This window comes from Colius striatus, chromosome Z (assembly GCF_028858725.1).
Source record: "Colius striatus isolate bColStr4 chromosome Z, bColStr4.1.hap1, whole genome shotgun sequence".
Lineage (NCBI taxonomy): Eukaryota > Metazoa > Chordata > Aves > Coliiformes > Coliidae > Colius > Colius striatus.
In genome coordinates this window covers 6,389,579-6,406,522 of record NC_084790.1, presented here as the reverse complement: position 1 = coordinate 6,406,522, position 16,944 = coordinate 6,389,579, and the positions used below count along the sequence as shown (strand labels likewise).

The 16,944-nt window shown below is 52.3% G+C and overlaps 2 protein-coding genes across 4 annotated transcripts; one reads left to right on the top strand and one right to left on the bottom strand.

The window, feature by feature from the left end:
- Positions 1 to 815: 815 nt before the first annotated feature.
- Positions 816 to 8,885, bottom strand: LOC133628952 (uncharacterized). The gene is made up of 5 exons (XM_062019373.1): positions 8,496 to 8,885; positions 6,551 to 6,712; positions 4,617 to 4,716; positions 1,627 to 1,757; positions 816 to 1,158 (listed from the first exon to the last, which is right to left on the bottom strand). Exons 1-5 carry the CDS (start codon positions 8,544 to 8,546, stop codon positions 886 to 888), a joined length of 717 nt encoding a protein of 238 aa, XP_061875357.1. The 5' UTR covers positions 8,547 to 8,885; the 3' UTR covers positions 816 to 885.
- A 100-nt stretch (positions 8,886 to 8,985) lies between these two features.
- Positions 8,986 to 14,208, top strand: TRMT10B (tRNA methyltransferase 10B). 3 transcript variants are annotated; one of them, XM_062019371.1, is made up of 8 exons: positions 8,986 to 9,237; positions 9,361 to 9,460; positions 9,559 to 9,683; positions 10,226 to 10,378; positions 11,149 to 11,227; positions 12,047 to 12,114; positions 12,253 to 12,351; positions 13,495 to 14,208. In XM_062019371.1, exons 1-8 carry the CDS (start codon positions 9,088 to 9,090, stop codon positions 13,546 to 13,548), a joined length of 828 nt encoding a protein of 275 aa, XP_061875355.1. In that variant the 5' UTR covers positions 8,986 to 9,087; the 3' UTR covers positions 13,549 to 14,208. The 3 variants fall into 3 exon arrangements, with proteins under 3 accessions (XP_061875355.1, XP_061875356.1, XP_061875354.1); XM_062019370.1 differs by lacking the exon at positions 12,253 to 12,351 and adding an exon at positions 12,393 to 12,516 and having other exon boundaries at positions 9,027 to 9,237; XM_062019372.1 differs by lacking the exon at positions 13,495 to 14,208 and having other exon boundaries at positions 12,253 to 12,479.
- Positions 14,209 to 16,944: the final 2,736 nt, after the last annotated feature.

Below are 16,944 nucleotides of genomic sequence, written 5' to 3'. Positions count from 1 at the left end.
TGCCCTCCGCCGGCGGCACCGCGCCTGCGCGGCCCCCGCCCCCTCCCGCGTCACCGCCCGCCGCGGCCCCGCTGCGGACACGTGACGCCGCCCCGGCTGCGGCGCGGCGCTCGGCCCCGGGGCTCCGCCGCCCCCGCGCGCCTGCAGAGGCGCGGCCGCAGCCCGGTGCGCCGGCTCCCGCCGCGCCGCGCTGGCCGGACAGCTCGCGTTGGGTCACGGCGGGAGCCAGCGAGCCGGATACCGCGCGGCCAGGGCCGGGACCGGCGCCACGCTCTTCCAGCCTGACGGGAGCGCTGCACTGGGGTCAACGTGTACCCGAGAATCAGTGGTGCGACTTGGAAGAGACCTCTAGAGCTCATCCAGCCCAAGCCCCTGCTAAAGCAGGTCCACGTAGATCAGGTCACACAGGAACGTGCCCAGGCGTGTTTGGAAACCTCCAGAGAAGAAGCCTCCACACCCTCCCTGGGCAGCCTGTGCCAGGGCTCCCTCACCTCAACAGCGAAGTTTTTCCCTTGTGTTTAAGTGGAACTTTTATGAACATTACCCCATGTCCTGTCACTAGACACTACAGAAAAAAGTGTCACCCCATCCTCCTGACATCCATTCTTTAAGTACTTGGAAGTGTTAATGAGGTCCCCCTTCAGTCTTCTCTTTTTCAGGCTAAACTGCACCAGGTCCCACAGCCTTTCTTCATAAGAAAGATGTTCCAGTCTCACTAGACGTCGAAACACAGAGAAAAGGGAAACCCACCACCTCTCACAGCTACAAACTGGCATTAACTTTTTAATCCTTTTACATATTCAGAAACAAGCCACACTAGCTTTAGAATTAAGAGCTGGATCAATCTTTCAGATGCACAGCTGTGAAGAGCAGTGTCAGGCACGCTCAGCTCTGCTCCTTCTCTCCGTGGGGCACCCTGCCCATCATGTAGAACTCCTCGTTCGGGCGCAGGTCAATAAAATGAGCTATGCGATTAGACATGGCAAAAAAAGAAGAAATCATGCCTATGTCCCAGGCATCTTCACGGTCAAAACCGTGCCTCTCCAGCTTCTGGAAATGCTCTTCAGTGATGTTATCAGCCTGACAGACTGCTAGAGCAAACTCCAGCATTGCCAGTTCCCGGTCGCTCAGGTCAGCCAGTTTCCAGTTCACAGTGACCTGTGAGAAGGCAGAAGCCAGAAGTAGCACAAATAGCCCTGTATATATTCTGTATGACTGGCTGACCACCTTCTTTGGTCAGCAAACCAAAGAAATGGCAGTACACAGGTTCCTTCCCAGCACTTCAACCAGATGTCCTGGCTACTATGAGTCAAGAGACTAATCCCTTTTACCCCCCTTCATCGCAGGAAGTATGGCAGGGGTTTTTGAGCTTGCTACAATGGAGTTCTTGAAACAGGACCCAGCACTGCCAGGATGCTGCAAGCTCCTCCACACACCAGATTAAAACGGCAACAAATGTGGGCAGCAGGATGAATGATAAAGGTCTACCATCCTCCCCCACATCCTGCTTCAAAGGTGGATGAGGATACACAAACCCTACCCTCAAGGTCCTATCCTCACCAGATACTAGTCAGACTGCTCACCAATAAACCTGCTAAGCCAGGTGTTGAATTAAGGCCCACTAACCTGGTCAGCCAGCGCTGGCTGCTTGGAATATATCCGATGAAAGGCTCCATGTGCAATCACACAGTAGGGACATCTGTTCACAGTACTTGTAGCCACAATTATGAGCTCTTTATCTGCCTTGCTGAGCCGCCCTACAGGGACAGCAAAAGATTTGGCACACTCTTCTATTAAAAATGTCCTCCACAGCAAGTATCACTGAGGAAATAAGGAGCAGAGAACTCCAGGTACAGTACACTACAGTCCAGGAAACAGAGCTCCACAGAGCATTCAGTGAAACACCGCAACTGGAGTTCCTAGATGACAGGACAAGGGTCAGAGGTTTTAAACTGAAAGACAGCAGGTTTACACTGGACATAAGGAGAAAATGTTTCATGATGAGGGTGGTAAGACACTCAGACAAGGGTGTCCAGAGAAGCTGTGGGTGTCACACCCCTGCAGTGTTCAAGGTCAGGTTGGATGGAGCTTTGAGCACCCTGACCTAGTGAAAGATGTCCCTGCCCATTGCAGGGGGCCATGTTGGACTAGATGCTCTTCAAGGTTCCCTTCCAATCCAAACTATTCTGTGATCACCCATGCAACCAGTTTACCCAGATAGTTACTCATGAGGCACATAATTAAGGTGAGGCACATGCAATTCGGTCAACAGGAAACAATTCTATTTAACAGGAAAACTCAGAGGAGCAAAATTACTTGCTCACCGAGTAGGAAGCTTGGTTGGTACTTCTCCATGTATGTCTCACAGGCCAATGGCTAGGGACAGTGTTGTCTCTCCATCCTGATGCTCTGTCACTGCTTATACAGAAAAGTGCAGTGTTCTAAAACCTGCTAAGCAGGTTTCAGCAAGTAAACATCATTGTCAGCTTATGAAGGCAGAGTGAAATAAAAAATGAAAAGGAGCAATGAAGCATCTTAGGACTGGAACTTTAGGAACATCTAGTGACCTAGACAGACAAACCACAACTTCTACAGTGCATAGCCCTGTGACTGCTCTAAAGAAGCTGTTGAAAAGGCAGCTGTGCTTTGTTATACTGGGAATCAGTCCTAGTCATTACCACAAACAGCTCCAAACAGGACTGCACAGGATCTGAGGAACTTAACGGCTGCATGTCAGCACTCAGGCCTTCTTTGAGATAACCAGCAGCAGGCTTTTTTCAAAACTACACTTCATAGGGAAGGTCAGGGTCACTCCTTCTCCTGACTGTTCTACCAGACTTTGAAAACATGTCTGTCAAAATAATGTCTTCTAAGAGCATGAGAGACACTATCAAAACCTCCTGGGTAAAGAGGAGTCAGAACAGGCCTTCTTGCTATGAGGTTCAGTGCTGGGAAATGGCAATGCCATGATGCTACAGGAGAGGATCCTAAACAGTCTACTCTTGGAGTCAGACAAAAAGGAAGCGTGGGAATGAGTCTATGAAAATAGACTCTCATACAGCTCTGAAGGGGTATGGCTTCACTCCAGTAGCACAGTGTTCTGGTTTAGCAAGGAGCAGCTTTTGGCTTAGTAACAGGGGGAGCGGGTTGCAGTGAAGACCCAGTAAAGAGTTTGCGGACCCTCCCCCGGCTCCTGGGTTCACACCCACCTCCGACCCGCCTGGGCCAATCTGGCGCCTCTGCCAGCACTATTTAGGGGACGGGAATTTGGAATGCGGGTCAGGAGGTGTAAGAGTGATACAAGATGGAGGCGACCACGCGGACCCTTCAGCCAGAGGAGGAAGGAAGGAGGAGCAGTAGACTGGAGACCCTTCTGCAAGCCGTGGCGAGAATGCAAGCTGTGCCCCTGAAACCTGTGGAGATCCGTGGCAGGACTGAGAGCCACCAGCAGCTCCATGTGAGTGAGCCCGGACGGGCGAGGGACTGTGTGGGGAGACGGCCATGGCCCAGGCCGTGCTGGAGAGCCTGCACGCCGCAGAGCAGCCCCACACGAGAGGCAGAGAGGAGCTGCTGCCTTTGGAATAAGTGCGCGTCGGAGCAGCCCATGCAGGGCTGCTGTGTGTGTGAGTTACCCCACGGACTTGCAGGGAGGACTGGTGTGGAGTTCACCCGTCCTGAGGAGGGACAGACGGCAGAAGCTATTGGGAGCAGACTGACTGAGACCCCCACTGCCTGCCCCCCCGAACCGTTCAGGGGGGGGCAAGGTAAAAACCTCGAGATCAGGGCTCTGAGCCCGGGAAGAGGGGAGGTGTGGCAAGAAGGTGTTCTTAAAAAGGCTGGTTGGACTTTCCATTGATGTATTACTCTGTGTTGTTTCGTTTTGGTTATGTTTTGGTGGGTTTTTTTTTGGGGGGTATGTTTTAGTTGATGTTGCATTAAATTATTTTCTGTTTTCTTCCCCAAACCGAGAAGCCTGGTCTGTTTTGTCCTGGACCTTAAGCAGCAATTAAGCCCTCCCTGCCCTCGAGCAATTCTCAGCCTCTTTGGTACTTGAGGCTAATCGTGGTCTTTGTTCCCTGATGGGCCTAAACCACGACACACAGCCAGAGCAGAAAGCTTCACAGGGACTGCATGTACAGCGGCATAAGGCTGTACTCCTTGCTCTTGCCAAGACACTCCTCTGAGCCTCTCATCTCCCTTAAGCAGCAGAGGCAGTTTACACACACCAGCTTATTTTACAAACTCTGAGTGGATTTTTTTTTTCTCTTTTGCCCATGAAACCACTGCTTCTTCCTGCACCCTTCCAGCACACTTGGCTCCTGGCTCATCTTCCCTTAGGCACCAGCCCATCCTCTCTTCATCGCAACAGAGAGCACAGTGCAGTGAGATAACAGTGCTTGGCTTGAGAGCTGCTTTTTAACCACAAGCTAAAGAGTATGAAGAGTATGAAGCTGTATACAATACAGCAAAGTCAGAAGCAGCTGGGTAGTTCCAGCCTCTGATAGATGTTATTATGGGCTAGGAAAAGGCTCAGTGAGAATGTCAGAAAGGCCGTTTCTAGCAACTTTGCTCATCTACAAAGGGAAAAGCCATTTTGAGGTGGTTATATGGTTTACCGGTGTCTTTGTTCATAATGGCGTTGTAATAAGCAAAAAAAGCTCTGAATTCAGCAGGTCGGTGACACATGGCTTTGAACACATTGGGCAGAAATCCAGCCTGTTCAGGGAAAAAGAAAAGTCAAGAGCTATATCTTCATACAGAGCACACACAGTGACATTAATGCACTAGGCTTAGAAACAATTCTTAGCACAGCAGTGCTGGGGAATTTCTGCAGACCTATTCTCTTGTGCTGTGAGCCCAATTACACATATGACCGAATATGTAATCCTGTGGGTCTTCATTAGGTGTTGCTGCAGCTTCATAGCATGACTGGCTATCCTGCTTACTTCAGTCACAGCAGTAATGACCCCAGTCACATCGGTGAGCTCCTTGCTCCTTCCCCCTTCCAAAAGAGAGGCTCTCTCTACTTGGTCTCCTGCATGAAAGCTGCTATCCTCATTTGACCATCCTACACCTTCTGTAACTCTCTGTTCCCTCTCAGCTTCTAGGAAATAAAACAGGGCTGTCCCAGTTGGAGCAGCATGCTGTCTGAGGTGCCAACAGTGGATGTACATGTAAGCACAACAGCACTGGCTCTACTTCTCTCTCTGTTCTGCCCATGATAACAGACAATGCCCAGTCAGTCCACCTCTGTGATGGCATGTGGGGCTGCCTTTCCCAGAGAACTCCCTACAGCCCTTCATGTGCCGGATCAGCCGATGTAGTGTCCACCAGCACCCAGGTCACAGCAGTCAGCATTTACCCACAGGGGATTAGTCTCAGTGCCTGGCTGCCCTCAGCAGTTCTAACCAGGCTGGGTTCACTGTGACTGTGGTAACTGCAGGCTCAAACAGCTTACCTGGTGCTGTTTTTTAGGGTGTTTTTGGAAAAGAAGAGTAGCCCAAGTGTCACTGACTCCTCTGGCAACCTCCCTCCATTGCTGCACAGTTGCCTGTACCTCCCTCCCCTCTGATCTTTCTGTTTAGTTAGTCAAACAAGGGGAAGCTCTCCCATCTCTGTCCACAACCTATTAGTTTACTTATAAACCTCTGTCAACAGAGACTGGCAGCACAGTTTCAATATCCAGGTCTGCCATGTTGACTGTATTCCATACCTAGGTCTTTGCTGACCCGTTCAGTGCAGTGACACAGCAGCGGTTAGCGTCACAGCATGTGAAATCTGAGCTGACTCATTTTCTGTATATCATATTTACTCTTGGATATGCTGACTCCTTTCCTTATTGCACAAAACTCACTGTGGCTGCTGCAACAGTAGCAGAGAACTGATCCAACAGGCCAGCAGGAAGGACAGAGAGGGAGTGACTAGCACTTGCCCCACAGGAAGCTCTCAGAAGAGAGTTTTCACAGAGCTGTGACTGATGGGACTGTTTTAGCTGTCAGGAAAGACTATGGACCATTCCTTCTCTGCAACAGCAGGGGAGGAAACTGTTGTCCAGTCTCCTTTTTTCCCCCTTGTACACAGTTCTGCATTACGCTTACTGTTGGCCTGTTGTGCGGCCCACTTGGCTTTGGGGAAAAAAAGTCAAAACTCAAAAGCAGAAATATCCCCTGGGTCTTTTAATGCTGCCATCAAAACAGCTCCTCCCCTGTTTTTTTCTCTGTTACAAGTGTTAGAAATGCTCCTACTAGTGTCTCAGGTAAACACGGGAAAACAGTGCCTCAGCTAACCCATTGCATGACACACCACCTGAAACAATCCATTAGTCCCATGGAACGAGGCAGCCTTACAATGCTGTCAGCACAATGCAGGATTTCCAGTAAAATCCCCTTTCGGTACCCTGCAGAGGCTTTGTGAAAAGTACTGCTCACCTCAGTCTCCTAGCAGGTTTGTGTTAGACCTAACTGGACTAGAACGGCTCTTTTAGGGGGTATGACCTCCTTGGACTTTGGATCATTTTCACTGACAGACTCTTGCTGCAGACCTCTCTTACCTTCATTTCCACCTCTTCCATGAGCTCCACGATGTCATATGGCATGTCCTTCTTATTGGGTACAGGGTAGCGCCCAACAGGCCTGGCAGTGCTCTCATCCTTGCTGCTGTATGCCACCCGGGGACACCTATGGAGTCCCCCTGAGGCTAGGAGAGGCCGAAGCTGGGGAGAAAGGAGAGAGGAAGATTTGTTATTTAGAAGGATAGGTATCATCTCAGCTGCCTGGGGAGGGAGGACTTTTCCTTAGCTACTCTGCTTTTCTGGCAGGACTCAGAGGCACTTCTGTCACTGTAAGCCACTCACTGCTCCAGTAGCAGTCAGTCAGTGCTCTGGGAAAGAAAATCCAAGTCTTGCTCCTGCCTGTAGTCTTAAGCTGCTGGGCAGTCATCAGCAAGCATCTCCTCCCCTTATCTGCTTCCTGTGCAACTCAGCTACAGGACTGCAGCTCCTTGCCATCCTCCCTCACCAGCCACAGACCAGCCCATTTGCACCAACTCTGAACTTATGTCATCTCCCAAGTTTAAAAGGTGTTTCCTGCCAATCTGCACACAGCAACATCACATGGACAACCAGCGGTGGCCCTGATGGATCTCCTTTGACAAACGAGTATGAAGAATAAATTTAAGGCCTTTGGGGGCTTTCTTTTTCATGGCAATCAGCCTTTCATCAGGCAAAGCCACCTTCCCTCAGGCAGAAAAATCAGAAGCACCAAAATCAGGCCTTCTGGAGGACTGAAGCAAACAGCATTGTTACGCCAGAACCACTGGAAAGAGTTGGGTATTTATAAGACTGTATCATCCTTCATAAAGCTCCATTACTGTAAGAAGCAGTTGTGGTCTTGCAGTGTCTAAGCTACAGGCCTTGTTAGCTCTTCAGCTGTGCCACAAAGGGCTTTAGGAAAGCAACTGCACCTTACAGATTGGGTGAGCTGGGATGGAGAGTGGAATCAGTTGATGCTGAGCAGTCAGTGCAGGTAGATGTGGGAGCAGAGCCTGGGTGCCTCAACACTCTGCTCAGAGGGTGCCTCGCGTGTCTTCCCAGTTCCCAGGCATGCACCACAGCAGTTCCAAACGTTCCCACAAATATTGCATGATCCCAAGTCACCCCACCACCACATGGTGTACCCCACAACTTCAGGGTGAAAAACTAAACTTTTTGGATCATGCATCCTTGACATTTGCTGGGCATGTACTTGAGTTCTGGCCTGAAATGTCAGCATGCTCTTGTGGCACAAACGAGTAATAACGATAAGCAGGGCAGAGACACCTCACCTTGCTGCTATGAGGAAGGAAGATGCTCAAACAGCTGTATATGAACATCCCTGTACCACCTATGAACACTATGAGGAAAACACTGAAGCAAGGATAGACATGAAAACCACCTCAGAAATTAAACTTCTGAGGATAAGTGCCAAAAGACACTGGGGTGCAACAGGTAGGTTTAAGGCCACTGAAAGCAAGGATTCCCATCACATAAAGCTCAGCTGTGCGCTGGGTTCAAAACCAGAGCAAACCTGCAAACATCAATGCAAAGGTCTGGCGGAAGAAAAAGTGTTCAGGGTGGGAGGAAGACACGGGGCAGCAGCTTCACGAAGGGAGAGTGTGAAGCGCAGCACGGATTTACTGTCCGTTTGCGACGCCCCAAGTGAAAACGGAGTAACGGTCAACAGGTGGGCGATGCCACCCGATGCTCCTCCCGTGGAAGCTTCGGACGGACCCCGCCGGGGGCGAGCCCTTCAGCGGGCACCGCGACGCTCGGGGCCGCGGCTCGGCGGCTGTCCGCGGGCCGCCGAGAGGGTGATCGCCGCCCCGGGCCCGAGCTGCCTGCACCGTGCTGGGGCGGCTCTGCCGCCGTGCCCTGCGCCGGCCCCGCAGGATGCTCCCACCTGGAGCGCCCGCGTCTCCCTCCCCACGTCCCCGCGGCCCCGGGCCGAACCGCTACTCACGGGCGGGCGGGCCGCGCACAGCTGCAGGCCGCGGAGCAGGGACCCGCTCATGGCCCGTCCTCCGCGCGCCAGCCGCCGTGCAGGGCCGGGACGGACGGGACGGGACGGGACGGGACGGACGGGACGGGACGGGACGGGACGGGACGGGACGGGACGGGGCGGGGCGGGGCGCGGCCCAGCCTGGCCCGCCCTCCCCCGGCACGGCCCCCTCACGCCGCCGGTCGCAGCGGCCCACGGGTCTCCCTGAGAGCCGGGGAGCGCTGGAGCGCCGGTGGGTGTGCGTGCGCCCTGCGGAGGGGCCGCGGAGAAGCGTGACGGCCGCCCCTCTGCACTGCCTCCCCGGCGAGGCGCCCGTGCGCCGCCGCCGCCGGCTCTTGGGCTCGCGGTGCGGCGTCTGTTCTGTCCCCGCCCTCCCGCTCCACGGGTCCCCGCCGGCCGCGCCCAGGGCCGGCCCGCGCTCCCGAGGCCCCCCGCGCGAACCAGCGCCGGCAGCGCCCCGCGGCCCCGCTCCCGCGGCCCAAGCGCCGCTCCGGGGACACCCGCCCGGCCTCTTCCGCGCCAGGCCCCGCCCCGGAGGGGGGAAGCGGCGCGGATGGCGGGCGGCGGCGCGGATGGCGGCTGCTTGGCGGCGGACCCGGAGGGGGAGGCGGCCGTGGCTCTCGAGGCTCTGCGTCTGCTGCGGATCGAGCCCTCGGCCGTCGGCCCCGGCGCGGAGAGCGTGAGCGGCGCGGCGCAGTGCTCGGTAGGTGTTGCGGGGCGGGAGGCGGCCGGGCCGGGGCGGGTGCAGCGGGTGCGCCCCGCGGGCTGCGCGGCGTGAGGCCCGCAGGGCTGAGGCCGCAGGGCTGAGGCCGCGCTGCTGCCGCAGAGGAACGCGCTGCGGAAGCGGAGGCGCTGGGAGCGGGTGCTGGCGGCCAAGAAGAGCAAGCGGCGGCAGGAGCGGGAGCGGTGCAGGGCCCGGCGGGCAGGTGAGGGGCGATGCGGCGCGTTCCCGGCGGCGCTGCCCTGGCCGGGGAGCGGAGGCCCGGCGGGGCCGAGCCCGCCCTCTCTCAGCTCAGTCTTACAGGCGCTGCCGGCCGCGACGGCGGGAGGGTCCCAGCCGCCCTCGCGAAGGAACGGCTTCTGGAGGCCCGCGCGTCGGGGCCCCGGCTCTGCGTGGACCTCGGCATGGCTGACCGCATGACACAGAAGGTACGAGGCCCTTGCAGGCCGTGCCGGGCAGCTCCGGCGCTGCCTGCTGACGCTGCCCAGTGATGCTGCCCGCCGGCACATCCCCTCTCTAGGGTTCAGAAAGTTCCCAGAGATCTGGGGATATGCCCCATTGTAGCCTGGACATGGCTGTCCCTACTTCTGGTCTGGAAAGCGTCCCGAGAGAGGAGGTGGCTGGGGCAGGTCACCAGTTTGTTGTGCCTGTGCTGGGAGAATGAAGAACCCTCCAGCCTAGCTATAGCCAGGACGAGTGAGCGAGTACATAGCAGCCTTCCTGAGCTCACCCTCTGAGCAGGATGCTGGGCGCTCCCATCTCTGCCTGTCCCTCCACCCCTGGGCCTGGTCATGGCTGTCTGGTCTACACACCCAGAGGCAGCTGAGCTGTGCTCCCCAGGAACAGCCTTTCCAGAGCCTCAGCAACCATCTGGTGACATGGGCTTGTGGGTGTAAGCAGGTCCTGCGTGGAGCTGTGTTATCCTCTGCCTCTAGACTTGCGGGTGACTGTACTTGTTCTTTGTTGGAAGGAAACGAGCCGCCTTGCCTCCCAGATCAGGAGACTCTACGGGGCGAACAGGCGGGCTGAGAAGCCGTTTTGGCTCTGTCTGACGGAGTTTGTGGTGGGCTCGTTGATTTATGAGGAGTGTTTTCGTATGAATGATGGCTTCTCCAATTATTTGGTAAGTATCTCTAACCACAGTGCTTTTAAAGCTCATAGCACCCTGCAACTACAGTGCTGTCCCACAGCGCTGACTCAAGACAGGCTGAGGTGGACTCAGATGAGAGGTGTGAGTGGGGTGGGCACACAGTTCAGTGGGAGTGCTTAAGGGCATATCTTCTTGCCATTTGGCAGGAGTCGAGAATCAAGAGATGGTGGTGTGATATGAAAGGCCTTCAGGCTAGAGCTCATGTCTCTCTTGCCTACAGGAGGGGCATTCCTTTTCCCTGTGCTACTTTTGCAAAGAGAGCTGTGGTACTGCAGACAGGCGGACACATAAGTTTGGTCAGGCTTTGGACAGATCACGCCTCCTTGTCCTGAATTTGGTCTGACTTGAGCACAAGACCCCCGCACACAGGTTATGGCAGTGACGTTAAGCCATGTTCTACAGCAGATGTAGGACTGTGCCAGGTAACAGCGAGGGGAGGTTCAGAGTCCCTCAAGAATTAGTCTCATTTAAAATTAGGTAATTATTGCTGATCTCCTTTCCTCAAATCACATCTTGGGATTTTGGTGAGAAGTGAATTTAATGGATTTTGAGATACATATTGCTCAGTACGTGTACAGAAACATTTCCTAATTTAAAAACAACCTACTCTTATCTGTAGGAGTTCAGACACCTAAAGCAGTAGTGTCAGGTCCAGTATCTTTCTGTGTCTGAGAGTGGATTTTGCTCAGGCAGATGGACTTGGGGCTAATGGGCTGCTTCTCTGCCTGTCTTGAATCTTTCAGATGGACACAACTCCAGAAAGTTACCTGGACCTGTTTCCTTTAGATGCAATTGTTTATCTCACTCCTGACTCCGAGAATGGTAAATATTTCACCTGCTTGAGGCAGAGGGGAACCAAGGAAAAAGGCTGATTATTAAGCTTTTCTGTTTGAGACTACTTCATTGTTCAGGTGACTCAATTCCAAGCATTCACTGTCTCGGGTGAGATATACTGTCTGCTTAATTCTGATGCTAAATCTATTCCTCTTTAATCTGTTTTGACAAGGAATGAGGTTTTTGACTCAGGGCTGATCTGCATCAGACTTAAAACCCACGTGCAGACCCCCTGCAGTTTGTAATAGTACCAAGCAGCAAAGTGGAGGTGCTGTGGCAGTTTTGGCTACAGTCTGAATGACAAATCTTTCTCTGAAATAATGCAGCAGCTACAGTGTTCCCTTAATTAATTTGCTGCTGTGTTTATTTTCTCTTCCTCCATTTCAAGCTGGACAGATGTTCCCGGGGATGTAAATACCTCTTCTGGTTTTACACAAGCGCCTTACTCTGATAAATACTCTAGCATGGGTGGAGGAAGGCTTTAGTAGGAATAGTGGGGAGGCATCTGCAGAGTGGATTGGGATAAGACTGACAGAGGAGCCACATCTCAGAACAGATAATGGTTAAAGGGAGCCATGTGTGGTATCTCTTGCACTCTGCTTTCACTGCTGCCCCTTTCGGTCTGCCTGCGAGTTCAGGCAAGCACTTCTCCCTCTGAAGCCTTAGTCTCCTGCACAGCCTGAGGCTCCAGGGTGAAGGGTGACTCTGGCTACAGCTCTCTCATGAAGTGGCATCTTGCTTGAAGAGTGGTGTAGTGCAAGATTTTACTGTTGTATGGTGGTGAGCAAATGCTTATCTTATTTCTAGTCCTTGAAGATATTGATCCAAGTAAAGTGTACGTCCTCGGAGGCCTGGTGGATGAAAGTATTCACAAGGTGGGTAGTAGCCTGTCAGAACCTGGAGGTGCTGTCTGGCCCATTCTCTCAAGAGCAGAGACATCCTGTTGGTACCATACAGTGCTGCTGCTGCCTCAGTCTGAGATATCACTGTTGCGTCATCTGTTTTTCCTCAAGGTTCTGCCTCGATCCAGCACCAGGCTGAGAGAGACTGCAGCAGTTGGGCTGAAATATGCCCTGGGACAATGCAATGATGTGCATCCTAGACACTTGCAGGTTTGTGCACACTGGGCACCTTGTCCTTGTTTCCCTTGCAGAAGCTGACTCTGCAAAGGGCACAAGAGCAGTCCTTGCAAACGGCCCGCCTCCCAATCCGTGAGTATATGGTGAAAACAGTGAACACCAAGAACTACCACTCAGAGACACTGGCAATTAATCAAGGTGAGAGCCTGAGCCGTTGCCACTTGCCTGGGTTGGAGGAGGGGAGAGGCAGGGTTTTCAAAGTGGAGGGGGAAACACTGGGATCAGAGGTTCTCTTACTAGGTTTTATCCCTGCTGCCTCCATTTTCAAGTTCTTCAATGCTTCTCTGCACCAGCCCATTCTCAGAGGGCCAGGGCTGGCATCGCTTCTGCCTTGCACACACCGGTGAAGAGTGTGAGGAGGCTGCTGCTGCTAGCAGTCATACAAGGTCCAAGGCAAGGGAGGACAGAAGTTGTCTGGCCTGTGTCAGGCTCAATCAAGGCAAGGCTCACAACAATAGGGTGGAGGTGTTTGTGCACCATGCTGCTGTGACGGCTCTGTGTCACACCAGTGGATGTGCCCACGCTCCTCCATCTCTACTAGCAGCTTGTGGCACTGTAATGTGAACACCTCTCTGCAAGGGACTACAGGGGAGCTCCTGTCCTAGCCCAGCTCTGCTGAGTTCTTGCCTCTGGCATTAGGACTTTGTTGCTCAGTCAGCACAAGGCAGAGGAAGCAGTGGAGGATTTTGCAGAGCACCAAGCGTAGCTGCTAGAGAGCAGCAGGTGTCCCAGGGGAGCCCTGATGTGGAGACACAGCATCTGAGAAGTAGTGATGGGAGCAGACAGTAGCTATGACCCACGATAGGAGTACTGTCAGCAGCAGAGATAGGCAGGTTAGTCAAAGTGGTGACTGGATGCACCTTGCTTTAGGTGACACAGCTTCTGCTGTTCCTAGCCAGAGTTCCCCAAAGTCATCATCAAATAGTTGTGTGCTCGATAAGCTGCCTTAAAACACTTGGTAATCAGATTTCAAATGAGAGGGGATGCAAACCCCATGCTAACCTTCTGTGGCAGCAGCTGTTATTTCCTGATGTTTTGTAGCCAGTGGGGTGTGTATTGTAGAGCTTGCCATTGATAACAGTATCACAGCTTGGTACTTTTCTCTGTTCCTGACAGTCTTTGATGTCTTATCAACTTACTATGAGACCCAAAGCTGGCCAGCAGCCTTGAAAGCAGGAGTATCTTCTGGAAAAGGCTACATGCTACCAGATGCAGTGAAATAAGTGGAAATACCTCAAGCATGACAACGCACAAGAAAACTCTGTTTATTTTGTGATGCTAAGGAGCTGTGCAGCCATGAGGCAAACTCCAAATTTCAAGCAGAGGCACCAGCATCAATATGCATAAAGAAAACAGCTTTGTTTATGTTTTGAGGACCTTATTGAGAGTGACACATTCTACCTCAGAAATACAATGCTGGAAATTACTTTTCCCCTTGAACATAAAGCCAATGGGATCAAGGAAAAACTGTCAGGAATTCAGTTTTGCTTCTTGTAGATGCTGCACAGAGTGTTTCTGACTCTTGCATCTACAGCTGTTCTGGGACAGGCAGGAGAGCTTTAAGGTAGATCTTTCATCTTGATTAAACAGTAAATAAGGTGAAGTTAAAATAGCAAAGCTCATTGGCAAGGAAATTCCTTCCCATGGAAAAGGACAGTGCTGTTCCAGTTGGGGAACGCAAGATGGAAAGTGATTCCACAATGGAGAAACAGTTCCCAGATGCACTATGTTCTAACAACTTTAAACCAGTAGAACTGGAGACTTGTTGAAGCTCATAGTTAATCCTGTGCATCTAATCCGAAAATCTAAAATAAAATGTTTACTCTTAAACACCTGTTGCGCCCTGAGGGTTACTGATGCATGGGTACATCATCACGCACTGACATGCCATAATCCCGATGTTCCTTCTGGAAACAGGGTACCTGGGATCCGACTGTGCCCTGCACGAAGAGCACTGATTTATTTCACAGGCAAGCAGAAAGCATTTTGATCCATTTCAGTCGATACATTCTCTCAGTCATTGTTGCTTTAAAAATAAGTGGTCAATGACTATGTCTAACCACTAGTCAAAGGACTTGAAGATCTTCTGAGGTAAGTTACTATCTTGTTTGTTTACGTGTTTTCATTTCTCCTTCACAACAGGCCTTTTACAACACCTGCCTGTGAGACAGCATCAGTAGGGTGTCCTGCAGCAGCATCTGTTTGTGTTTGCTGGTGCGTCTGACTTTGCTGTGCCCTGTGGGCTCTTTCAGGGTCCCATCCCTTCTTCCAGTTACTAATCTTCAAGTCCCATTGCTTATCAGATGTTGGTGTGTAATCAGTGGTCTGCACTTGGGCTTCATTGTAAGGGACTTTAACTTTCTAATGAGGCCATGGGCTTCATAGGCACCATGCATCCATTAACCCAAACCACCTGGCAGGGCTACACTTCTCAGAGGCTGAAGGCACGTTGGCCACCCTGTCCCTGTGCATTCAAGAAAGAAGACTACCATTGGTTAAGCCAGCTTACTGTCTGCAGGCACACTAGCAGCTGTAGTAGGGGATTTGGTATAGGACTACTAAGGGTAGTAGTACCGGGCTACTAAGGGTCTCCCTGGTTAGGGAGGTCTCTTAGGGGTGCTGCAGCCCTCCCTTCTGCCTCAGCTGGCACCCACAGCAGGGTTCAGCTGCAAGGACTTGCCCTTTACTCCCTCCAGAAACATTAAAGAATAAGCAAAAAGTGGAGGTGGCTGCATGGAACAAAAATAACCCTGATTGTAAAATATTCTAATTAATTGTGCAAAATCAGGATGAATCGAGACTTACTGAAGCTGCACACCTAGATGAGTGCTGAGGCCACAAACTTCAGGGTGACAAAGCACTGGAGGTCACCTGGTGCTAAACAACATAAACTAGGAGAGGGGGAAGAAGTCGTCCTACCTGAAGTTAACGAAGGATGTGACACTCATGACAGCCAGGTGCAGATAAGATGGACTATAAATCTGCATAAACCTGGGCCTGCCAAGATAAGAACAGAAACTGTCTGGAGATGCAGAAATGAACACTGAAGACCTCAGACTCAATGTTACTGTTGGACCAATCCCTCACAAGAGGGGACAGGAACTTGCATTGCCAGGGTATAACACCCCAGGGACTTCTTGTTTCACAACTGCTCTCTAAGAGGGGCTCCAGCTTGAGTAATAATGAACTGACTCTGGGGCAGAATGCTGAATCTGACCTCTTGTTGGATGGGGGCTGAGACTGGATCCAGCCACATCCAGGCTGCTCTCAGCAGTTCAGAAAGCAAGGGGGTCCAGCCTAAGCATCATGACTCGGTGAGAGAAGTGCTACTACAACAGTGGTCTCCCTCATGTGTGACAGAGCCACAGGACAATATTGTCCCCAAGCTGTCTTGGTGCTTGGGAAGATGCAGTGTGCACCTCCTGTGGCCTGCCCATGCTCCTCTGCTGCTTAGTGCATCTCCCCACATCCTGAGCATGCTCAGCTGCAGTAATGGCCCTGCTCTAGTGACAGCTTGTCACAGAGCACATCTGCTGCAGGTATCCCCCAGAGACAGGCTCCCAAACAACACCCTCAGCTAGATGACAGCACTCAGGGACTTGCCTCTGCCTCCTTCATCGGAGGGTTTCAAGGTCACGCCTCCAGCACTAGTGCTGATTCACAACCTTTCAGGGCAAACTGCTCATGCCTAGCTAGGAATACACCACATGTGATAGAAGAAGAGTTACTGATGAGGCTGGGAATAGGTGCTTGCTCTCTCCTAAGGAGGCCAGCTTAATGGGTCACCTCCACAGATGGGAAAGTGACATTTTAGTTTCAGTACTCACTCGTTCCTCCTGGAAGACGCAGATGTTAAGCAGCATTGGTGGGGGGGAGATGTGTGCGTGTGTGTTAATCAGAGACATTCTCAAGCATCAGTAATGGAAATGGAAGAGCTGTCAGACAGAAAAGCAGGCATCAGAAAAGCAGGATATGGTGTTGCCTCCCTCACCTGCGACAACCTTTTCTTCTGCATTGCAAGGAAAAGCAGTTAAATATAGCATAGCTTTGTTGCCAAAGATGTTTCCATTACAAGCCAACACATATCCTCAGCTGCAAAGCAGTGCAAGTGCCTTCACATCAGGTGGGATTTGACGCTACTCTACTTCTGAGTCTGCCTGGACAGTAAGGAGAGGGATGAAAGGCAGGCCAAAAAGCTCCTGCCTTTCTCTACAGGTGACAGAAGAAGGCTAAGACAGCACCTTGGCCACCTGCAAGGGCTTTGGGAGGTGAAGGATAATCCCCAGATAAGATATATAAGCCACTGAAGTACTCTATGAGTTTGCATATTACATACAGATTGTGTATGCAGAATTGTACAGCTAGGCTGGAGGGTGCTATGCCCCATGACCAACCCCAGAGAGGGCAGCTCTCAGTGGAGCTAAGCCAACGCTCACAGACACATCTTTCTGTGACCGTTCTCAAGATGCAGGGCTAACCATCCTGTGGGAGTCAGCCTGGCAAAGGACAGAGGGAACATGGCTGGACTCTTCCCCACTCAGTGCCCTCATGTGCCACCAAACAGCC